The sequence below is a fragment of the Lutjanus erythropterus genome, chromosome 19, assembly GCF_056507025.1.
Source record: "Lutjanus erythropterus isolate fLutEry1 chromosome 19, fLutEry1.hap2, whole genome shotgun sequence".
In the NCBI taxonomy this organism is placed as follows: domain Eukaryota; kingdom Metazoa; phylum Chordata; class Actinopteri; order Lutjaniformes; family Lutjanidae; genus Lutjanus; species Lutjanus erythropterus.
In genome coordinates this window covers 6,459,948-6,485,944 of record NC_139335.1, presented here as the reverse complement: position 1 = coordinate 6,485,944, position 25,997 = coordinate 6,459,948, and the positions used below count along the sequence as shown (strand labels likewise).

At 41.4% G+C, this 25,997-nt stretch overlaps 1 protein-coding gene across 1 annotated transcript; it reads right to left on the bottom strand.

The window, feature by feature from the left end:
* Positions 1-429: 429 nt before the first annotated feature.
* On the bottom strand, positions 430-25,724 carry cntnap1 (contactin associated protein 1). Its single transcript, XM_084744562.1, has 24 exons — positions 24,851-25,724; positions 18,510-18,611; positions 16,274-16,467; positions 15,828-15,981; positions 15,106-15,309; positions 14,232-14,416; positions 13,657-13,806; positions 13,227-13,488; positions 12,732-12,881; positions 12,467-12,641; positions 11,961-12,067; positions 11,719-11,841; positions 10,502-10,705; positions 10,249-10,405; positions 10,035-10,162; positions 8,216-8,389; positions 7,903-8,121; positions 7,549-7,788; positions 7,203-7,442; positions 6,900-7,027; positions 5,812-5,905; positions 5,454-5,684; positions 5,323-5,367; positions 430-1,154 (listed from the first exon to the last, which is right to left on the bottom strand). The coding sequence occupies exons 1-24, from the start codon at positions 24,909-24,911 to the stop codon at positions 955-957; spliced, it is 3,927 nt and encodes a 1,308-aa protein (XP_084600688.1). The 5' UTR covers positions 24,912-25,724; the 3' UTR covers positions 430-954.
* Positions 25,725-25,997: the final 273 nt, after the last annotated feature.

Genomic DNA, 25,997 nt, shown 5'->3' with positions numbered 1-25,997 from the left:
AGTATCGGACACTATGCGGGCAAATATATCCCACAAGGCAATGCATTAACAACATAACAGACAAATGGTGTCCTCAAATGAGGTTGTGTTAAACGAGTTTACAAGAAGAGTCCATGTGAACGCTCTTCTCACGTCGTATTAGCTAGCTTAGCTAATACACTTTGTTAGCCTATGTAAATGAACAACAAAGAGAAAAGAAAAAGACAAAGATGATGAGAATGTATAAGAAGATGTGGCAAGAAGTAACTGACAAAATCAATCTGCAAAAGAAATATGACAATATTAGTGCGACAGCAGGAAAGGAGATTGGCAAAAGTTATGTTAACATTTGGCTAACTAGCTACAGAGTAGCTTGGGCTAACATTAAATCTTTACTCCCTGTTCTGAAGAATACATCTTGGTATCGCTTCCTCCTCTTTGATCACTATAAATTCAGCCATTGTCTGATTTTCCACAAATAATTTCACTTAAATGGACTGTTTTTAAACTCCTGTTAATTTGAAATGTTGATTTATGCAACTGATTTTTCCTAAGGCTTCCTTAGATGAAAATTTAAGTCAAGGTTTTATGCAACCGGGCACTGATCCCACAGTGTCAAATCAAAACCCTATCTGAATAAGCTATTATGGTTACTTCAGGTCAAGCTTTCTCAGATGAGGCACTTCAGTATTTCACCCTGCAATACAGTGTGAGACTTGTTGGCTACTCACGCAACATGGGGCTTGATGTGAACTTCTAACTCTTACCAAAATATGTACTATGTAGAGCACCAGGCATCAGATCCCGCTCAACCCGGACAAATGAAACACAAACCAAAATAAACAACAACAACAACAAAAAAAGAACAACATAATTAGAAAACAAAATACAGGTATCTGTGGTTGTTGTAAGTGCTATTTCCCTCTCCCTAACCCTCAGTCAAACCCCACCCGCCGTCCCAAAGGTCCTGTGATGCTAATCGCTCCTGAACTCCTCTTCAATTTCTGGGAGGTTCTTTTTTTCTCTCCTCAAGGTCTCGGTCAGCGGCCTGGAGCTGCTCGGTGACTCCAGGTTCTTGGGTTCGTTGGTTCGGTAGCTGCCCTTCTGCTGATACGCGTATACGTAGATGCTGTACAGGCCTCCGAGGAGCAGCAGCAACGCCAGGATGACAATCACTGAAGGATAAAAATAGCACATCCAGTTAATCTGCAAAAAGGCTCCTACAGACACTGATGAGGAGCAAGCACTGTTTGACCAAATTTTCAACGCTATATTGTCACATTACATCATCCAAAGTGGTGAATTTTGGGCAGATACTATCAATAATCCGGTGCCAGGACCACCTTCCTCTGTGCACACAGAATAACTACGTCATCCACGTTTGCTTTAAGTGAATACTGCCTTTGTGTTTCTGCAACATCTTTGGTGCTATGTGTTTTGTATCTAGTCCAGTCCCTCACTTCACCTGTTTGAAACAGACTGGCCAGCACTATGTGGTATTTGTTTCCTCTGTAAATTGTGATATCAGCTGTTCTCATCAGCTGGTCACATCTATCCACTAGCACAGCGACACACCTACATCATTTTGCTGCTGTCTTTTTAAAATAAGATTCTGTGTCTGCCTTTGGTATATTCATTTGGCTGTTATGTGCGCCCCTCCACTTCCCCATCACCACCCAGTCTTCTCAGATTCATTAGCTTCATCATTTCATCGGTCTCATCAGCCCATCAGTGTCAGCAGAGTCATCAGCCGCCGCCGCTGCCACCAGTGTCTGGACTCCCAACAGGGGATTCATCATGCTGCTACTCAGGGCAGACACCCCAGCGTTACAAAATCTCCATTTAGAGTCTAATGGTGTGTTTCATTTAAACTGGGGAGTCGGAATTTCAGCAATCCCAGTTGGAAATTTCAACTGGAACGCCCCCTGTAATCACATGTCTGACTCTGAAAGCTGGAGGAACCTCACCAACCCAGATCTCTAAATCCAATATGGCTGCTCTGCCCATCAATTATAGTGAAAGCTGTTTATTGGCACTTGTGTTTCTCTAAATAAGTCAAACGCACAGTACTGTCTGTGTATGCAGTTGCTATGGTGTTTGTATGCGCAAAGTACCATGGACTGTGTCGTTATCAAGCACAAAAAAGTCATTGTTGTCGCCACATCTAACTATAGACCGTGGAATCTCTGTTTGTCTGTCTGCATGTATGTAATTTCGCCCATCTTGAGAACCATCTGATCTACTTCACACTTGGCTGGTGTGTTTCTGGGCACCCAAGGAAATGTGGAGTCGAATTTAGTGCAATTTGGATGTCTGAAACGTTCAATATTAATCAATTTTGAATGAACAGGTGCAAGGCATTGATCATGACGTCTCAAAGATGGCTGCACCCAATAAACGGCAGCCAGAAAACCTCATTCACGATCATCTAAAGTGCGGCAGAATTTTAGAAAGAGACTGAAGTATATGGTTCTCTGTTAGCTCTGTAAATGAAAAATGTCTTATCGTCACATGATTACTGCTCTGCACAAACACTTGAAGTGAACCGGAGTAGTTTTTCAAGATAACTTTCTCTCTCAACTGCGCTGTTTTTAGCTAATGAGGCATCATCTAATTTGAGTTTTAATGATTGGTAATCCTGCATAGTCAGTGTCGAGTGTGAAGTGTCTGAATCAGAAGTTCTGGAGAAAGCTGCAAGCAGCAAGGCCAAGAAATCATCCCATTCCCAACAGGTTTATTTTGAACGGGCGCCGCACTAGTGTCTTATAAGACTGTGACCTTGGCAGCTACAACCAGAATTCATGTTTAGTGTCTCAAGCTGTTGCTTCACGACTTAAGTTTCAGACCTTGTCCTGTCTCACTTTCGTTTTAATGTTCCCCCTGCATTTGCTTGGGTTTCCTGTCACAGTCCAACGAATGCAGGTCAGGTGAACTGGAGACATTAAACTGCCTGTAGGTGTGTGTTTGTTTGTCACTCAGTGTGTTCACAGTGTAATGGACTGGCACAGTGTTGGTGTGTTTCTGATAATGCATGCTGGGAAAGGCTTCGGCCCCTCAGGTTCATATCCTCAATAAATGTGTATAGAGAAGAGAATGGATCGATGCTGTTGATGCTGTTACAAAGATGTACTGCAACTAACACAGAGCGTAGAGCAGCAAGGAGGTAAAGATGTTACTTAAAGTGATGGTAATAACTTTATAGTAGTGGTACATTTATTGTCACGAATGCATACATGAAAGAGCATGAATTCACTCATGTTGTAGTTCAAGAATTATCAGGAAAGTACAAGAATCAGCAGTATTTCATACATGCATTTTATGCAAGAACAATATGTTAATCAATGCAACAACTAAAGTATTTCAGTCATCGTGGTCTCTGAGTTATTAATGATGTTCATCTCTTCTTTTAGGTAAATCTGCAGGGTAAAAAGGGACACAACAGTGCTCATTTATTCTGTTAAATAAATAAGTATGTAACCAACATGAACATTACATACATTTTATAAGCAATGCATCTTCATGACTTTATTATCAGTTACTTAGTTAGGAAATGAAAGTTTATATGTATCTTGTATGCGTAAGCAGCAACTGCTTACATGTACATGTAATTTCACAATTATGCCACTATTTATGTTTTTTATCAGTGACAGTGGCACAAACATGATGAACTAATAACAATAATTCCCATTTAATCATATCTGTTGCTTTAACTACAGACTGAGAGCTGAGCTTCATTAATAACTCAGAAATCATGACGATTAAAACATATTACTGTTGCTTTATTTGCCACATTACTGTTGCATTAAGCCATGCATGAGATTCTATTAATTCTTCTTCTGATAATTAATGCACCCTTACAATTAAGTGTTACCAAAGTGATGTTGACACATGAAGGAAAAACATTTGTCTTCAGTATCGTGCCAGGATTTCTTCACCGACACAATTGGCCATTATGTTTTATCAGCTACATTTAAAACAAGTGGTGTAATTTCTCAGTCATAACCACTTTATCCTGAGCAGTAAATCAGACAGGGATGATGTCTGATAACCAGGGGCGACCATTGTTGAGGTGCCTGAATGGTGCACCAGTCTTAGACGAAATACTGATGTCCTGCATTAGCATAATACCTCTGAGTCTCAATGATCTATTAAGCTGAAGCATCTATCAATGATGAACAGTAAGCCGAGCCCGCATGCGGACTAAATATAGCTGATCCGGTAAAGGTCTCAGACGGGGATGGAGCAGAGAGTCTCTGTGCTGCAGTTTAATCCTGAGACTGCAGCCTCTCCTGTTCAACAGGGGGACCTGCTCTCATTTTTTCCCTCATCTGTAACGCCGTGCTGCAGGCCGTCGCTCTGGCCTCGACACTCAACATGTCCTCTAGTCGTAAAGTGCAGAGTTATCATGGGCATTAAATAGGTGAAGAGAGTATATTAAATATTGATGTTTTCAAGAAATCCATAGATACACAGGGAAAAACACATTTGTCATATTTCAGCATCAGTTTCATGCTTCTGTTTTAATATACTCATTTCTCAACTACTCAGCTGTGCTATTTCTAATATGATCGCTCTTTGTTTTATATCTAGAAAATAGCAGCTTTCTTAAATTTAATTATATCAAATATACAATTTTTATACCTACTACAATATCGTATTGTCTCTCCTTAGATCATAATCTCTTTTTCCTTTTTTTCATTGCCCATTGCTTTTGCATGATTGTTCAATTGTCATTGCAGATTAATTTTGAAATTGCTTTTGTGGTTATATGGGAATAGAGGCTTAATACTGTTAAAGTTATTGTACTCATTGTAAATTATATATTTCTAGATGAGTATTATAAGTCTAAGTGCGTAACCGACATTTAAAGGTGACTGAAAAATTCTAGTTTTCGGTTTATATATCGTATCTGTTGCAAAGACAGATTACTTATATTCATATCACTGGCAGGCTTAAGTTGATTAGAAAGATAATCTGCTCCTATGCATAATAATAAAGCTGGCTGTTTATTTTCTATAAGCAGTTTTTTTCAGTTTTGTCCCACATGTAATAAATTTGAGCCTGCAGTCAGACTCTTGAACAAACACCCAAAAGCCCACACTCGAATCTGACAACCCTGCTCTAATTTGGGATTAGAGGATTTCAGCGAAAAAGTAAAGAGAATTTCAAACGGCTGATTCGTGTTATCTGGGACATGAGGGAAATACTGAGTAAAACCAAAACGAGGGACCGAAGCAGTGCTTCAAAATGAGGATAAATGTCACATTGCTGGTCTTATTTTTGAACGCAGCAATTCAGAAACCATTCAAAAGGATTAAAGAAGAGAAGAATATTTCATCTTACCTGTTATCCAAAACAACCCGAGGTCATCATGAATATAAAAATATTCTGAAAGGAAGAGGCACACATATAAGTGGATGAGGACAACATAATTTTCTCTTTCTGTGCTGATGCATAATGGGTCATAAACTCACCTATGCCGGTAAACCACGGGTCTACCTCCCATGGTACATAACCCAGGACAGGAGGGAAAGCGCCACAGTTGGACTCCGAGACGTACCCTTGTGTCGCTACCGGAGGGTCCGTTTCATTTGGACGGAAGAAGGCTTTTAAAGGGGCATAAACATTGTATCTCACCCCAGATATGCAGCCTATGAAGCCTGGAGCATTATGTCTCTGAATGTCATAGTCGATGTCACCAACCTCTGAAAGAGCAGACGGAAACAACATAACATCAATAAAATTCCCACTAAAAATAATGAACGTATTAATAATGCTGTATAGAGGCAAGGCTACATGCTCTCATCAACAAGTGGTAAATTAGATTTTTACCCATCACTCGGCCGAGGAACATGGACTTCGGAGAATCAAACCTTGCGTCCTCCACCAAAGTTATCTTTTCCACGATGGGTTCCATGTAGTCAACCTGTGGGTGAGGGAAAATAAGTTACACACCTCATCTAACCAGCAGAATTAATTCATTACAATAAAAACAAAAGTAAGTATATAAATGACTTCAATACCACAAACAGAAATAACTACAAAAATAAAACAGCAAATATCTACAAATAAGGATTGCAACAGTACGATAACCATTATTATTCTCAGTTATGATGATCTGCGGTTGTTTTGAGTTGAACAAACACTGTGTTGCAATTTTTACAAAATATTATGTCCTATATTTTTAAATTACACTAATACAATAGAGTTCAATATGTTGGTAAGCAAACATACATGATAACCATCAATTTTCAGAGACCCTGAGCCCCGTGTCATCACTGAAGGGTATATTTAAGTTGTTTTAAAAGGTCAAACGTTTTTGTGAACATTTACTAAAAAACACCTGCAGAAATTTGGAGTAGCTGTAGTTAGGTAGTAAGTTATTAATGTATTTAAGGAAAAAGTTATTTAAGAGTTTTATAATAGACAACTAAGCTGAGTAAATTTCTTGCCAAGAAACCACCCTCATGTCTGTATGTTAAATCTGAACCTACAGTTAGCAACAAGTTAGCTTAGCTTAGCATGAAGACTGGAAAGGGAAATTGCTAGCCTGTCCAAAGGTCACAAAATCCACATAGTGAGTTTGGAGGTGCTGATAGGTGGATTTTGTTACATTTAGAGCAAAGCTAGGTGTTTTGCCCTGTTTCCAGTCTTTATGCTAAGCTAAGCTAATTGGGTGATGGCTTCAGCTATTCATAAGAGTCAGCAAGTCAAACTATTCCTTTCAGGATGGGTTAAAATTCACAGATCACTGTTTTTTTGTCATTTCAAAAAATTTAGGCTCTATTTTGTAAAGTTTTCCTTAGATGGGTGCACAACCCAACTGATTTTTCATGACACAGTACATTATTTCACTGACAATAACAAACCACAGAACAACTGATACCAGACGAGTTTACACGGTGAAAGAGAGCATGAACCTGTGTTTTGATGGTTCTGTTGTGTCTGGTTATGTTGATGTAGTGCGGGTATCCATCTGCCAGGTTTCTGTGAGTCAGCTGGTACTTGTGTGTTATGAGCCCCAGTTTATACCTCAGATCTACACTGCCTGCAGGAAGAGAGGACACAAAAGACATCAACAGCATGAATAATTGCATTACATCAATAACAGAGGTAGTTCTGTGAGATTCTGTGTCTCTAATCAGTGCCTAAAATGAATCTGCTGTCCTACAAATGTGAGTCGAGCTTTCACATTCTCAGACGAGATTCTGAGCTTCTCCTACCGTCAGTCTTCAAGATGACAGCAATGTAGTCTTGGACAAAGGAGCTGATGTAGAGCAACACGGCTGGCTTGTGAACGGTGCTGAAACTGAACTCTATGTCGTCCGCCGTGTCGTTGTAGCCGAGGCTGAAGTTGTCATAGTGTGGGTCGATCCAGTTGGCCCAGGCTGCTTCATCTGATATAGGCTTCTTTCGTATGTTGTATCTCAGCCACGAGCCAATTTCAAAGTAAGCTCCAATGTCTTAGAAAAGAACAGTGTGGAGTTAGGTATCTAGATCTGTTCAAAAGTATGTTTGCAGATGATGTCAGGGCTTTAAAGAAGTTTGAAGAAACGTGCATGAACTCACCTTTGTGGCAGTAGAAGCCATCAAAAGCTGTGTTGTTACAGTCACAAGTGTAGGAGGCATAACCCTCCATACACTGGCCGCTGTTTCGGCATGGTATGGTGGCATTGAGACACTGTCCCGTACAGTTCCTCCTTATACCCTGTTCTTCGTTTACTTTTCCCTCTAGATCAAGAGGAACACCGTTCATCCGTAACCCTCGAAGACACCCCAAGAAAGGTCTCAGGGTGCGGTTGGCTGCACCTAATGCAAAGAATACTTTTATCAGTGGTTATTCATCTTCATTCAGTGTTTAGAGAGGACACATTAAATGTACTGTATGTCCTTCCAGTTTCAAGTTTACCTAAAGCAACCTACCTACAAGGATAGGATGTGTAAACTTCATGGTGACGAAGGTCTGACCTGGAAAACGCGTAACAGCCCATGGCTGGTAATCAACCTTGATCCGGGCCAGTTTCACATTAATCTCAGCCTGCACAAAGTGCCACTCATTATCATTGAGTGGCACAGGGGAGCGTAGTGTCACATTGATGATGCCATCACCAACCATAAAGACAAATACAAGGTTATGGGTGGCTGGAAGAGGAAAGAAGACATAGAAAGACTAAAATTAACAATCTTTCAGTTGTATGAAGAGAATAGCTCCCTGTTTGCAGAAGAGTCAACTCACTATTCAGCTCTATCCGTATGAAGTTTCGAAGTTGGTCGTCTGAGTTCTCCAGGAAGACGCCGTGGTCACGATAGGTTTTGAAGTGAAAGGAGATGTCAGCGCTGGAGCCAGGCCTGAAGGTGGGGAAGGTTATATAGGTGGGCTTGGTAAAGGCTATGGTGTTCCAGATGTTTCCTGTAGAAAACATTGAAATATATATATATATTAAAAAAAAACAATCTCTCAGCCCTTTGACAACACTGAACATCACTTTGAGACACCATGACACATATAAACATGGCCAACAGGCTCACCAAAAGCCAGAATATTCTGATCGCCACTGGTGTCTGGATGCAGGTCATAAATCCAACCCACTCCTTGTTAGCAGATGGGACATGGGCCAAAACAGACTTGGGCAAAATATGGCCGGATGCAGCCCACTGAAAGGTCCCATGTGGCCCACAAGGCCATTATAAACACTTAGCAATACTGCAATTAAAATGTATAAAAGATTCAAAGATATAATTTTGATTACTGTTGAACAATTATCAGGCCTTTATTCTGAAAGTGGTCAGTGCTGTGTTCGTTGGTAATGATAATGAACTGTATCTTTTATATCTAACTGTAATTTCATGTTATCTACACTGTTCTTCTGTAACCTGTATCCGTCATGCATGTCATACCACAGTATGCATGCATGGCCAACAGTAGAGATAGCTTACTGCATTAGTCAGCTATTAATTCAAAGACATCTATCAAAACTAATGACTATTCCATTATTAGAGATTTTGCAATTATTAGGACCTTACATCACATATAATTTATATTGTGTATTTTTTGGATAGGTGCAAGTTATCATTGTACTGATATGACAAATGCATGATTAGAGTAAATACATATGTTTTTGAACTGAATAATGAAGGATTATCTTGGGTGTATTGGGTACACAGCTTATGAGCTGTACTGTATTCTTAACATGATCGTGATGACGCTCAAAATTTAATTTGAAAGCCCATACTGTGCTGGTGACATCTTCGTCAGCGTGTGTGTCTGTAGTCACTTAATTCATTATCATGGCTAAAAACCTATCTTAAAGTCACAATTACCTTTGACCTTTGAGTCAAATGTGTCACCAGTTAATTTCCCGACCAACTGTGAAATATGGTCACAATTTCTTCTTTTGTTCCTGAGCCATGGTGTTGAATGATGGATAAAAAAAGTGTTTCCAGGACATTATGACGTTGCCGTCAAGTTGATCTCTGACCTTTTGGGTAAAGAAAATCATCACTTCCCAGCAGAACCTCTTAAACAGCTGTGTGAAACTGTGTCATAATCACCACATCACACACATTGTCTGAACAACTGTGAAGTATGATCATCAGTTCTTGGGTTATGGCTAAAAAGATTGTTTTGTGAGAAGAAAGTGACCTCAACCATTGACCACCAAATTCTTAGCTGTTCTGAGACCTGGTGGATGTTTGTGCCAAGTTTGAAGAAATTCCCTTAAGGCATTCCTGAGATATCGCTTTCACAAGAGTGGGACTGATGGACAGATGACCCAAAGACATAATGCCTCCAGCCAAAACTGTCACCGGCATGGAGCCATTAAAAAGGGGGTTTCATTTCATGATTGACAGCTGAACCAGCCAGGCAAGCCCTTGAGACCACAGCATTAACTCTGACTACTGCACAGCCTCTGGCTCCAAATGACATCAGCAGCATAAGATCCATATCCAGGATATTTTAGCTTTATTTTTGTACAGTGGTAGGAAGTGGAGAGCATTGTCCATCTTTATATACAGTCTAAGGTATGACCACAATCCACAGTTTTTAAACTCACTGTCGCCGTGGCAGCGGAGTGGCCCGACGGTGAACTGTGCCTCTGAGCCAGTCCTGTTGGTGTCTCCAACAACCACCTTCCTCACCGGCAGATGGTCCCTGAAGTCCAAGTAGCCTTTATCTGAGTACCTGGAAAGCCACAGTGAACATATTAAGACTTCATCATCAGTGTTACAGGTACAGACTAAAACCTGTTCAAGGTATCCCTCACTTACCATTGTCTATAATCAGCATCACAGTTGCATTGAAACTTGGGATCTGTGCATGTTTGGTTGATAGCGCAGCCGCACTTTTGGACCTCTCTGAATGTTCCACCCCAGTAATAGTGACTCACATTGTCACGCCCAATCCAGTAACCGAAAGGTCTTCCATCTGTTTTGAAAAAAACATTGTGCCAGTTAAGTTTCCTATTTTTCTTGCTTTCCATGAGCAAACTGCCAGTTTAATAGACTGACTAATGCCACTTACTGGGTGTGTTGAGGAGACGGGATTTGTAGCAGGAGTAGTCGATCCACTGCTCACAGTACATGGAGGTGTTTGCCAGAGCAGTGACGCCATCCCAGGAGGCGTTCCAGTAGTTGACATCTCCTATATACGGTTGGTCTATTGAACTCCCACTCACTTTGGTACCGTCCACTCGGTCATGCATAATCACTGTCCAAGCTTTATATGCTGCAAGGGGCATGACAGATGTAGGTCATAGTCATTAAATATGATCAGAGGAAGATGGAGGGAATAATCTAACTATCACCCGATGAACTTCACTCTTGGCAAGTGTATTGCTGGGGAGTGCAGTGTTGAACTGGGTGCAATTTTGCCAGATGGTGACACAACAAAATTTTATCTAGAGGATTACAGTGTCTGCGACCACTTACTACGGCCATGTGTTTGTCATTGTTGCAACATGTTTGTTACTCTACACAGTTCTGAACTGCCATCTGGAGACCTCTGGTTTTAGGCTACACTCTACACCTCATCATGTAAATTCATTATTAATAATGATTTAGCATATGCTATATCTTTGCAGTCCTTTCAAACGGCAGTGGTCGCAGGATTGTCGGGGCGTTGCATCCCTATCTTTAATTTTGGAGAGGACATAAAACTCACTGCCCCCTTATAGATGGTGAGTATGTATTTATGTATGTGTGTATGACTGTCCTTTGCAAATCTCAAGAACTGTTCATCAGATCAATGTCACATTTGGTAGTTGTATTGCTGAAGACGCAAAAGAGTGTCCTGTTGAATGCGACTGGATGAGCAGTTCTTAAGAACACTGCAAGCAGCTGTACCGGGAGCCGAGCAATCAGCCAGTTCCGACTGAACGGGCGCATGCCCCGAACAGCCGTTCCCCAGACAGGCGATGCAGTATTAATGCAGGTAAAATGAAAGGGATCAGAAGTGATTTCATGTCTGATTAGAATGTCACCAGAAAGGTTAGATAAGAAGATGCGCACCTTTCTAACACATACCCACACTGACACGCACACATAGAAACAGCTGGCCCCATCTTGTTTTATAATCCCTTTGATTTCCCATGAAATCTCAGCACACATTTCTCATTACAAGAACATGATGACCTGACTACTCACTTTCCAACTTTTCATCAACAGCCCACAGAGGATCCAGAAAAAAACTAAGCACATTGCTGATGAAGCTGTATTTTATTAGCTACAGTGATTACTTACACTTCATTTTGCAGTACACTTCAAATGGCTTCAGCGGCCCACTGAGATCAGGATCGATGGTGTAGTTTCCAGACCAATACTTGCCACTGAGTCTGTACGCCTCGCATGATTCTTTATAAACAGCTGTTTTAGAAGTGAGATGATCAATTTGTTATCATTAGGAAGAAATATGGCATGAGCCAAGTGTAATTACCTGTAAAGAAACACTTATTATAGTGATACGACTACCAGACGGCACTTACACATGTGACAAACTTCTCCTTTATAGCCTGTGTTCTCACACAGACAGATAAAGTCATCCCAGGACTGGATGCATCTGCCTTCATGTTCACACGGATTTGGAGTACATCTGTAAACAAAAGATTTGCTTATACTGAGTATTTTACAAGAAATGAGACTAACCTAAGTGTGACGTATTCTTTTGTTTCATTTCCACATTCTCTATTTTCTGTGCTATCTGTTTCTTGTTGAGAGCCTTTCGATAAGCTTTTATGAGGAGAAACTTACCACAAGGTGATAAATGCCATCAGCTCTACAGAAATGTCTCACTCTAAAGACTCACAATTCAGAAACGCTTCACAAATATCTTGAATGAGATCACAGCATTTTGACAACACCATTAAAGAGCTGGTGGATGGTGTCATTTGTGTCTGTTTCGTAACAAGTTAAACACTCTCTATAGCAATTTTAAGGAAATTATATGTGTATGCTTTTTGCTACCGCTTGTAAATTAGGTGATATTTCTTACCTGTCAGTGATGCCACACGTGCCCAGCAACAGCTCAGCATAGCGCCCCCACTGTCGTTGCAGAATAATGTCGATGTCCAGCTGTTCATTGTCTATAAAGATATGCTGCATGCAACCATGGAAGCGGTTCAACTTGGTCTCACACTTCCTTATTGTGTTATTAGTTTTCGGACATCCTGAGTGCGAGAAAGCAAACATACGAGTTGAACAGTACAGATTTGTGAGTTGACTTCCGGAGTTATCAAGTCATCAAGTCATCACCTCACCTCCAAAAAAGTAGCGGTCTCCTGTGCGAATCGTGAAAGGGTTGGTGATCTTTAGCGGGGATCCCTCTTCCTCATCAATTGTGAGGGTCAGCAGGTTGTCTCTGGCTGCCAAATCCACTGTATGCCAGTAACCATCATTTAGCCTGTACCCTAGAGAATGAAGAAATGCCAGGCAATCAGATTCCATACACAGAACATGCACAGTGCACACCATTTATCCAAAATTGACTGTTAGCTAAACCCTGTCTGCTGATAACTTAGGATTCATAACTAGGCATGGCAGATTGGCCAAACTGTGGAGTTTCTACACACTGGGACTATAATAAGTGCTGCAGACATAATAATAACAGTAACAACAATAGTAAGAGGTGCTGTGCAGAACAGAGATCTCAAAAGACATTGCAACAGCAAGGGTGCAAGCCTTAGAAAACTGTCATTTGCATTCAGCTTTAAGCACTGTCATATTTGACAAAGCCAAAAATTGCTTAAGCCCACCTGCAGCAAACTGGAGCTTCTTTTTGCCGGGCTGGAATATCGTGACATTGATCTGTCCCTCGCTTAGGCCCAGCTCAAGGGCACCCAGGTCATCAGCAAATCTTGTGAACATTAGCAGTCCTGTGTAGTCCCATGAGCGGAACTTGAACTTGACAAACATACGAGGCCTCCTGAAGAAGCCCGGTACCTGCAGGTAGTTGTTGGGCCCAGCAAAAGTCATCGGTTTGAGCAGGATGTCCCTGCAAGCAAAATGCATCTTTTTCTGGGGGAAGAAAGACAAATCAGACCTTATCAGTAACAGAGAAAACATTTCCATTACATCTTATTGTATTAGAAGGATGCATGGAACAAATAAAGTAATGTTGTTTAATTATGATCATCAGAAACTTATATTATTACTAGAATGGTGTATAATGGTTTGCAGTCCTACCTTTCGCGGGATGTGGACGTCAGAATCTTCTTTCTTTGCCTTTTCGATGATGTTGATGCCATTGATGAAGACATTCTCCAGGCAGCCACGGAAATTTGGTGTGGTCGGCAGGTGAGGCATATTGGGTTCTATGACGCCTCCTACATATAACTAGGAGAAAGATAAGAAGGCAATTAGTTATTGTCATAGAGAGAATGAATTCACACTGTAAATAAATACAAAACTAAGGCTGCTTTTTTCCCCATGTGTAAGCATGTGTGTAGCTCTCTCTGCAGCTCTCACAGACAGAGAGCACAGGAGAGAGACAGAGCTATAACCATTGGTCACTATGCTTTTATAGAGTCCCACCCTCACCCACAAACATCCCAAACACCACAAAATATAAAGATATAGGGCAGGGTCTCTGCAGATATAGACGCCAGTGCACACTTCTAGTCTATGACTGAGAAGGATTATTTTTTCATGAGTCTAAACACTGTTTTTGAAAGTCCTGCATAGTATACCTTTAACTTAGTGTAGCCTTCTGTATACATATTTCATGTTATTGCAGCATACATGAGCCATCTATGAGGTACCTTTTTATCCAGATCCAGGTGTGTAAACTCTCCATTACAGATGGCTGTCACTGTCTGACTGTCCACTGTGAAGTTCACCTGTCGACCAACGCGCTTGATGGTGACATAGTGCCAGTGTAGATTATCAAGAAGGCTGCCAGCAGTCAGTGTGGTTCGCCCATCGACTTTGTGTACCACACTGCTTCCTGATAAATAAGAGAGCAGGGACAGGAGGAAGTAACATTAAGAAGAAATGTTAAAAATGATTCTAAATAATTTAAAACAGAGAGAATATGCATATTTTTTCTCAATAAAGGAAGTGAAGTCCACAAACGCTGTAGACTTCCCCCAAGCTCAGCTGAGTTGGACTGACGCAAAGTGGAAAAGCGTGATGTGCTCTAAGTCCACATTTCAGATTGTTCTCAGAAAACATTATGCCGTGTTCCTCGGGCTAAAGAAGAAAAAGACCATCCAGAAAAGCCAGCATCTGTAATGGTATAGGGGTGTAATAGTGTTCATGGCACGGCTAACTGTCACATCAAGGTAAAAGGTACGCAAGCTGCCATCCAGACAGCATTTCTTTCAAAGATGTCCCTGCTTATTTCAGCAAGACAATGCTGGAAAAGAACTGAAGGGCTCCAGTCAATAATCCAACCAGTGATACTGAGATTTCCTTCAGAGACAACTCGGCCTCATTTCAGGATGGAGAAAAGCCTCCTTCTTTCTGAGATGGATATCACTGTCAGATGTGCCAATACGCCAGGTTTTATACTCAAAGCTCAATAAGATCCTTTCCATAAATTTCAACATTGTGGGATGCCCCTGTGGTCATATCTGTATAATAAAAGCATTCCAAAAATATTCTCAACTTCATTTATCCAACAAACAACCATACCTAGGCTGATGTGCAGGTAAAGACGGCCTTTCTTGAGCTCCAGGGTGAAGAGGTCTCCTTGAATCCCCTCACTGTGTAAGAGCAGACCATCCTGCTCCAGAGTCTTGAAGTTTATGGCAATGTGGTCCTGTAGTGTACGGGACCTTCTGTCCGGGTACATGTAGACCACTGAGTCATCCCCGTTGTACTGTAGCACATAGGAGTCTGCAGAGAAAATTTCAAACTGGGTTATTCACTATTTCCAAAATCTCTACAGATGATTTATATTCGAGATGTCAATCAAAGTTAATGTGTGTGATGGCGTATTAGCTTATACATTTGAAATTAGCAATATGTAGCAACTGTGAGTGCAAAAATGAGTCCTGCAGTCCAAATAGTAAGTTGGACTCATATATGGTATATTAAAATGTAAAATCTATGGTTAGGGCGAGTTGTTTTCCCCAACCCCACCTGCCCAGACTCAAGGAAGCTCAGGCAGACTGCATTTTCTGTAGCTGTTCAGATGTGTTGACATTTAGCTGGTGTACAGTACAATCTTCCTGAGTATAAATCAGGTGATTCTGAGCTTAGTCATTTATTAATTGAGAACATATTGTAGTATATTTAGCACTTGGATTTAGTGTCATGTTATCAAATGTGATTAAGCGCCGGGATTGTAGAACGTCCCTGGACGTGAATCAGAGGCAGTAAATCCCCAAGTTGAGTCCATCAGTCATTTTTACCATAAGAGCAGCCAAACAGCTCCAGCCTCACGCCGATCTTCCCTCCGTTCTCCGTGTTCCACGCCAGAGGAAGCAGACGAATGTGTTTAGCAGTAAAGGCGTAATGGAAGACATTCCTCTTCACCTGATAATAATTCCAGTTTCCAGGCAGCGTCTGCAAACAGATTGAACCGAGAAAGAGGATGAGAGAGTTATTGAGTCACCGCAATGGTGTTAACGCCTTATTAAGGGACTGGAGATGAACTGATGATGAGATTAGCTTTGTCAGTGCTGAGCGAGATAATATGCTTTGCCGTCTTTGTTTCTGTGCCAGCGACAATGAACATAATGGAACACCCACTGACTGGAGAATCAGCTGTAAAGATTACGTTTGACTAGTTAATCCTCGGCTCATCCTCGTTGTGGCCCTCATCCCACCCCAGCCATCCTGGATCAGTGACACCTACAGAGTTTCCTCCTTTCATGATGTACGGCGTCCAGGAGTCTGGGCGGTCTCCATAGAGCAGGGTGTACTTGGTGATCCAGTCATACGAGTTGAAGGTCCCCTGGGTGGCGATGGCCCGCAGGCGATACTTCCTGCCCAGGTCTACCTGCAGCCATGGCTGTCTGTCCCTCGGAGATGGGGACCAACCGCTGCTGCCTGAAAGCATGAAAGAGGAATATTTGATATAAAGGGTGGCAAATACAGCCTGACAGGGAGGAAATCACAACCAAAGCAATTGTAACCTCAGCTGAACCCGTGATTTATGCAGTGATGGATTGACCATCTGGCAAGGCGGGCAAATGCCAGAAGAGCCACCCGAGCTGTGGGCTGCTAGGCCGCTCAAAAACAAAAAAGATGAATGTTTGATTACATAAGAAACTTCTCAATGATTTTATTTTTTAATAATTTTATTTGAAATTACTTATTTTAGCCCAAAACACATTATACCAACCCCTAAAAACTAGCCAAACATCTTTTACCATGATACCTGTGTTGCTAATGATAGACTGTCAAGTTAAAGACGGATGATTTACTGGCAAAAAGTCTTTTATCATCAAGGAACAAAACGACTGTGGAGGCCTTAATGCTTGATGCTTGGATAAGTTATGGTAACTCAAAAAGTGGTCTTAAAAGTGGACTGAAACAACATGATTGATGAGGTTAGAAAGAAAAGAGAATTCCTCTTCATTTTTACCAGCTAAGCTACTAGAGATAAACCCAAATTGCTGTGGTTGTGTAATATAGTGTAGCTATAAGCTAGTGGTTGTATTGCAGCTCAGATGGGATGCTGAAGTTCAAACACATTTGAGTATGTGGATTAGTGCAGCTGAACTTTGTCTCTACTAGGAGGGGATCCAATAATCATTTAGAAAATAATATCAGTGCCAACACACAAATAGAAATTGTACTATACTACCCTGTTTGTAGGGTGGCCAGATAATTGTAGTTTCCACACCCAGCAAAAATGTTTTGTTGTGTACAAAGGAAGAAAGAGGTGCTGAATTTTTTTTTTTTGCTTGGAAAATTACAATTTGATTTAACCTTATTCTTTGCAAAAAAAAAACAAAAAAAAAACTTACCCACAGATTCAAGTCCCATAAAATGGATGAAAACATACATAGACATGTTTTTAAATTGATTAATACATAGTATGCTCTTTAAAATATGACATAAAATACTGGAAATGTAATTCTCGTCTCTCGTCTGACTCCACATACATGCAAAATATTTATTTTGGACATTCGCTATTGAATTTAGCAATTTATTTAACAATTTACAAATTACATATATATTTTTATTTTTTTTTTAAAAAAAGGCCCAGAAAAATCAGTGAGGACATTACCTCTGTGACCTCAATGGTAGCAGCAGGCCTGGTTGTAATCTGCTGTTTTATAGTCTGGCGCCTGTGCGTCCTGTGAGGCACCTCACAAGCGCAGAGGCAATCTTTTCACAGTAATTCGAGAGTGTCATTTCTCTTCTTATAGTATCTGAAGGCAAGAGTGAACAATATATGCTTTGTCCATTGCTTTGCCAGACTTATACCTGAAAGTGATTCATCTGTTTTATGAGAGAATAAATTATTGCTTGTGTGATTTTTTACTGGATAGTTCACTTCATTCTGTAGTGTGGGTTTCCAGTTTCACTTTGATTTGTCATAAATGCCAGGGCCTTTTTTTTTATCCCAGTCAGTCACTGAATTTGTGGCAGCCAAATTTGGCAAGGGAGATTCTTATGAGCAGGTACTGTCTATTGTCTGGGATTGTAAAAGCATTCAGCATAGTTGCAGATGTGATTACCCAATAAAACACTAAATTATTTAGGTAATTCTAGCTCATAACAAAGGCTTATATCAATAGATAACAAACAAGAAAGTTAGCAGATTTCCTGACTATATTTATATATTTCTCAAGATATCCAAGGAGTTTAAGGATCCCCCGACTCTGAGTGCACATACAAATAATCTAAAATCTATTGTTGCTGTCTTTTAAAGGTAATTTTCTTTGCCTGTACACCTAAATTGACCATAGCCGTTATTAATATTATTACTCACCCACAGAATTAATGAGATCTCTAGCTCAGTGTATTTCACAGTTAAAATAAAGGTTGAATGAATTAGTAACACTATGATAAGTTAAAACATCAACACAATGTACGGTGTGAAATCATGGATGAACTCAATGCTACAATTAGGGACTTACCATACAGTTTGGCAAAATTGGCAGAGTAAAGAAAATTATATCTGGATGAGGCCAGGAAGGAGGAGGCATAGAGCCCAGAGACCAACGGATCCACACATTCATCTGCAGGGAAAAATAAGAAAGAGACACCAAGGTCAAGACTTATTAAGACGGTCAGCTCATAATGCAGTGCTCACACATCGCTTTCAAAATGATACCGTTCTGGGCAACAAAGGCTGGCACAGCTGCACAGCTAGATAAGAAGAGACCATTTGGAGTTTAATTAGAGGCTAGTGCATGCTTCGTGAGACATAAAATCCAAATTTGACCAGATCAATCCAATTAAATTCAAGGCGTAGCACGAACACATTTAGTCTTTCAGCTGGTAAAGGTATACAGATAGTGATTCATGTTCTACTGTACAGCACAGTCCATCATCTTTGCGTATTCATGTCTTCACAGGTTGTGTGGGACTAGCAGTAAAGTATGAGACTAACAGCTACTGAGAATCTCTGAGATCAACAGTTGTAAACGTCATGCTGTTACACAACACCGCCTTCATATTTCAAAGGAGTACAAAAATGGATCCTGTGTCATTCAGTGATGCAGAGACAGAATAGAAATCAACCAGCATCACACGAATGGCTTTGTGAGTGTGTGTTCCTGTCGGTCCCTGCATGCAGTGGTGGACTTGGGCTGTCTGATGGGCGGGGGCAGAAAAAAGGGCATCGCATGCATGTAGTGTGGCACCCACACACCATAAATCATGATGCACAATCGTGTTTTCTCCACTGAAAAAAGACTGGTTACCACCATAGAGGCCACTTTATTAAATTTTGTCCACTGGATGGGAACCCTAGAGGACAATATCATGTTTTGTCTATTGGAAGAGCACCCTAGAGGACAAATTAGCATGTCATCTTGGACATTAGGGCACTTTAGACGACATTTATCATTTTATATTTTGCTACGATTTACCCCACCATAACCACCACCACCCCACACTCACCAGTGCCTTCATGTCTGTATGTTCCTGTGCAATTATTTTCAAAAGTAAATGCAGTTTAGTGGGCAGGAAATTTAAACTGTTGCTTTGTCATATTGAGCTGCTTTTCTGTGGATATAAGACTGATAGGACCATGACCCATCTGCTACCAAGCCCACGGCTATTAAAACTGACCATAATTCTACCTAATCTTGCCTGTGTCACAGCTGAGGATAAATGCTCGATGCCCTCACCTCGAGCTGCAAGAGAAACGGTGTCGCATTTTAAGTAAGTATGCTCTTTAATTCTCCCAAGAGATTTAATATAGATAGAGACAAAATATAGATCCACTGGGTTTTATTTGAATATAAGGATATGCAGATAGTAAATGAAGGTATGTAGGTTGTAGAAATCTGAATATTTTAATCAGTGTGTTCAGGATCAACTAAAAAAGAAGGAAGATAAATGAAACTCCCTCTGCCTCCTCCCTTATCAGTATAATCATGTCTAAACGTTTGGAGCTGTTTGCTGGTAAACAGGAGTCCAGGCTTTGTTATTCCTGTTTTTACGGTCACAGAGGTCACAGAGCACAGGAGAAAAGACACCAGACAGCAGCTGAAAGCAGGACACATTAATAGAATTAGTATGCAGGCTACAGATGGAGCAAGCCAAGGAAGGGTACTGCTTAATGTGCTCAAATTTTAAACAAGTTCTTAAGCGATCAGAGCAAAAACTGCAGAACTAAGGGAGCAGAGAGCTTTTATTCACTACACTACTGAAAATAAACATACACAAGCCCATTAGCAGACTGAGGAGCAGGGGTGAATAAATAAAAAGGACTCCAGCTGTATGTGGCACATTTTGTCATGTTTTGTCCACTGAAAGACCACATTAGAGGGCATTTTTCCACATTTTCTGAAATGGAAGGGCACCCAAGTGGGCACTTTCTCATGTTATCTTGGACACTGGGCCACTCTTGGGGACACGTTTCCAAATTTTGTCCACTGGAACAGCACACTAGAAGGCACTTCACGTTTTCTCCACTAGAAGGACACATGTTGTGTCGACTAAAATGGCTTTCTAAGCTAGAGGGCATTTTCATATTGTTTCGTCCACTGGAAGGGCACCTTAGAGGGCATTTTATCACGTTTTATTGATCAGTCCACCAGTGCATGAGCCATGATACAGCACAAATACACCTTTTTCTGCCTCAGCTGGTAATAATAGATTTAGTCACATGAGCATGAGTTCTGTCACCTTTCATGCAAGGACACGCTGCACACTCAGGTGGAGGGAATGTGCTGAGCAAGGGAAATGTGACCTTGACTTTGTGCCTCTGTCTCTCTCTCTAAAAGTCTTCCTAACCATCTTTGCCACATGGAAATCCCTGCTATGCTGCACACAATTAAAACAGATCTCTGGTGCATCGCTCCATTATTACCCTGTAGAGCCATTTCATGTGATACGCTGCTCAAATGGCTCTACAAGCCAAAATATTTAGAAGCTTTGTGCTGCAGTTACACAGGGAAAGTTAATTTGCTGCTAATGGCATAATGTATATCGATCTGTTTTAATCCCCAATTAGAATTAAAAGGAAAGGAATTTGACTTTAAATGTGGAGAGCAGCCCCATCCCAGACTACAGCAGGTTACCTCAGGCAACTCAGCTCCTCCTTATGGCAAGACTGTCACGCTCTCTACCCCCCTACCAATTCAACATCTCGCTTCCTTTCACGCACTCTGAGTCCTCGCTCTTTATCTCCATCCCAACTCCAAAAAGCATCAAGCTCTCCCCTGCTCTCGCTGCGTCCCATTACCTCATACTCCCCCCCTTATCATCATCTTGCTATTTTTTACTTCTCTGCCTCTCTCTACCTCTCCCTGCATAAGTGGGCGTTGTCATGTTGCAGTAGCTAAAGTGTACCTGAGGCTGTGCAGAGCATTTAGTCACCGGGTTTTTCACCCCTCTCCTTGTGATCCTGCTTCCCACCACCCCTCCCTTCTCTGCACCACACAGAGTAGCCTCTTTCTTCATTTATCATTAAGGGGATGTGGGGATCGGTGAGGCTGTGTGGAGATCTAGCACCACACTTGCTGAATCATCAGTCTGCTGTAAGTGTAGGCTGCTCTGTCTGGGCTGACACATCATTACTGCTGGATGCATACAGTATGCAGAGCAGCACCTCCTCTGGCTGTCAGTGGCCTGTCATGTGTGCAGCAGCTGAGGATTCAGACTGCATCCCTTACGTGTGCAGCTGAATTCAGATGTCCACCAGTGTTGTATCCAAAAATACTACATCAGAAGAGCACATAGTACAATAAAAGTATAGCATGTTCTGTAACAGGGGGTTTGATAAATCATTCATAACCAGGCAGGCATCACAGTGGGTGGTGTCTGACTACTGCAGGACACAAAGCGGAAAGGTCTGCACTAGAGACAGACTGATACTGGATTTTCAGGGCCAATGCCGATACCAATATTGTGGAATAAAACAATGCCAATATCTATATCCTACTGATATATCAATATCAGTAGGGATGGATATATAAACTGGTTCCTGACTTAGTACCAAAATATTGATAAGCTCCTGATATGTGTGGGCTTACTTTATTAAATTTATTGAAAATGCAGCTAAATGCAATAACTCAAGAAACAGTTTAACTTATTTCTGCAAAATTATAACAAATAGTATCAACAACAGTATCAATAAACTTATCAGTATATCATTCATCATATCATTATCATTAATAAAGTCTTAATGTCACCCAACTCTATACAGGATATTCAACATATACATAGACACTTCTTTTGCAGCGGTCTCTTAAGTGTGGTTATCAAACTCTTGTGACAAAGATATGTAACAGAGGCCGAATATTATACAGATTAACAATAAACGTAATTATCCAAAATGGTGCCTATAAAGTGAGAAGAAAAAAAAACTGCAACATGTTCTGTAAAGAAGTTGTCATATCGGTGCATACTGGACAAAATACATGTCCATACCAGTATAGACTGATTTTGCTGTGTTAGACCAATGGCAGGCCAATAATATCGGCTTGGCTTACTTCTCTTTTAAGGCAATGTTTCTGTTTACAAGATGTTCTCCAAGCCTGTCACTTCTGCCCGTCCGGCAGAAAGATCATGTGGACAAATATGTGGCCTTAATAGAAAATTTAGCTCTTTATTTGGAGCCAGATGGTGTGCAGACATTTCTCTTTTGTGTCCTGCAGTCATATTTTTTGTCTTGCTTTTTTTTTTTTTTTTTTTTGCCCAGCTCTTTGAACAAATGGTCCCACTTCTGGTTTCTGACCACTGCCGGGGATAAAAACACAAGCCATGCATCACATTTTGACATAAATTCAGATCTCAAACAGCTTGATTTTTCTGTCTAAAAGTACAAAACTGCAAAGTTTCCTCACAGACCGGATATCAATTCCCCTCACATGCACCGAACAGCCAGTCTCCTGCTGCTTCAGCTGCTGACCATGACAGAATCCACAAAGCATAAACTTGAGATCTATACATATGCATCACACTCTTACTGTATAATTCAAACACGCACACACTCTGGAGAGTGAGTCTCAGCTCCACCCAAGGTTGCATCACTGTGCTCTGGGATCTGAGGCTCCATTTTAATCTGGCATAGTTCTGCTGTGCACTTCTACACAGCAGATATACAGTCATCCAGGCCTGTGATAATGTACTGACCAATCCCACACGCTCCCACTCACTGGTTAGCATTCAATGATCCAATAAGGGTTTGAATCTTTCTCGTTCTTGTACATTCACCTTGAAATTCTCTTAACACTAACATTACAGCAACAGAACCATTCCCTTCCCAGCATACCATGTGAGCATCATAAACAAGCCACTTTTCATCAATAAACTTGATTTATCTTCAAACAATACACAATACCTGACAGGAACATGATTTATCTGCATTAAATCAACAGAAAAAGCTCAGAAAGGTACACAATATTTATGTAAAGTGGATCCACTTCTATTAACACCCACTACTATTAATGTAAACATGGTTAAAGGCATAAAATGCAACAAAAATGTGTAGTACAGACTCAGAAACATAATTCAAGTGGTGGTGGCTGTATCTGCAGAGACTCTGCCCTCTGCCTATATTTCTCATTATTTCTCTGTGCTCAGAATGCTTTAACAACCCAAAATATCAATATTTGACGTCCTGGGAATGAGACACACAAACTTTCTTAGTGGTGCGTTTACAAACAGCTGGGACAAATCCAGATTACTCTACCTTTCAGCTTTTGTTTCACCAAAATACAAGGAAATAATGCAGAATTATGCCTTTAGATAATCAGTTGTATGCTGTGTTTAATCCTCAGACATATTACCAACAGTGATGGCTGGCTGTCGCTTCTGATCCTAAATGTCACATTCTTAACTATCCAGAAGTCAGATGACAATGCATCCCTCTTCCTTGATCTCCCACTCATATCAAAATTAATGAGTCATGCAACGCGTTGTCTGTATGGGGTTAATAAACAGTCAAGACCCTCTGAGATCACTGACATCACGCTTAAAGCTTATTAGTATGCACACAAGCCCTGTGGTGGATGGCTCGTTTCCCCTAAACCAATTTTCGCCCCAAACACATCCCCACCTCTGTCCAACTACACCCAGCACATGACTGCCTCATTGATCTCTGCAGTACTGAGCTCCCTGCCAGGTGAAGTGGCGCCCGTCGTGTGCGGCATGCAGGGCGTCATGGACAGGTGATGGCAGGGAACACAGGCTTCCCAAAAAAAAAAAGTACTGCAGTGGGCTGGTCCCGGTCAGGACGCTGCTCTCCCAGCCGCCACTTTGCAAACCGGATTTTCTGCAACAATCGCTTCGATATTCACAGTCGAAGTCGAATTGGAGATTTTTAGAAACAGCAGAACAGACCCCTCGAGCAGAATCGTGATTTGCAAAGAAGTGGCGAGTTGCAGCCACCCGGTGCAGAAACTTGCGTGCAGGATGAGAGAAAGCACTGCAATGCAGACAGTTCAGAGCGATGGGGAACGCCGTGCGCACCTTCCGCAGGACCGACGCGGTTTGCTTCTACACTTTTTTCTGTAAGCCAACAAAAATAATGCTCCACTGATATTACAACAGTCAAGACAAGCAGTGAAATTTAATGGTCCGTGTTTTAGGGCTGTCTGGTTTTTATCGCACCGTATGTTGCCCTTCAAAGATCCCAACAACACCCCAGGCTACATTTGGCCCTCCAGTGGTATTTTATTACCAAATGTTATCCTGCAACTTATCAGACGCTAAACAGTATACAGATAAGGCATGTAAAACACTTTTAATCATATTCTAGCAGCCGATAATAGATGAACAATTGCTGTTTCACAAGACTTACGTGATGAGCAATGTTGAAAACCCAAAAATAAGAGGCATATGCTCAGTATTTTGCAAGTCATCCTTCACTTAGGACACGTTTCTCCGTATAGGCTATGTTAATTAGATCGTAGATTTATCTGCAGCATCCTCTCACCCCCCTTTAGCCCAACTTTAACTCGCGCAGCTCCAACTCCTCTTCCCGGGATCTCGGGCAGCCTCTACCGGAGCGGGGACGCGCATCGGATGCTGGTGCTGATGCTGCGCTGCGCCGAGAGCGCGCACTTCTTCCTTTATATCCTTTAAATTGTTTTATTCACATGGCCGACGTGTAATGGTGTGGCTGCTGCATGATATCATCCAACATATCTGCAAATGTGATTAAGAAGCAGAGCTTGTAGGCCACGAGGGATTCTGTTGGTCTCTTCCGCAGGAGTCTGGATGTAGAGGAGGCTGGAAGGAGGAGGAGGAGGGGGATAAAACTTTTTCAGTCAGCTGCAGATTGATTGTATTCTTCCAAAACAATTAAAAATAATATGATGTTGTCTTCGATCTCCAAAAGAGTCTTGCTGAAATGGTCAAAAAAGATAATTTTCCATCTGGGCTGTGGATCATATCACATATCCACTAAGAATTTACTCCTCTTCTGCCCTGGCATCTCAGCTCGTCCTTTGGCACACTTTTCATGGCTGCCAACTGGCCAAGAGTGCACTGCGCTAGCGAGGAGATGGTTAAGAAGTGTTTCTCTCCAGGAACGCAGAGCTGCACTTCCCAAAATAGGATGGAAGTCCTTAATATCCTGTATGAGCAGCAGAAGCACAGAGAAAATGAGACAATGCACAGCAGACCAGCAGGCTGCACTGTTCTACCCCTTGTCTGTCTGACCTTGTCCAGGTGCTCAGTTCATGCGAGTACATTCGCAAATATGAACCAGAGCAGAACAGGTTACAGGATGATGATGCCAGCTGTGCCTGAATTCAGACTCACACTCATACACACACACACACACACACACACACACACACACACAAACACAGACGGGGGGTGGGGGGCGGGATGAGACTGAGGCAGAGGGGGATTTGCAGCAATGTGTGGCACATTGACCACAAAATAAAAAGGCTTTGGGATTAAGAAGTGGGTTTATGGGACGGCCGTGTGTCAGTGGTGAT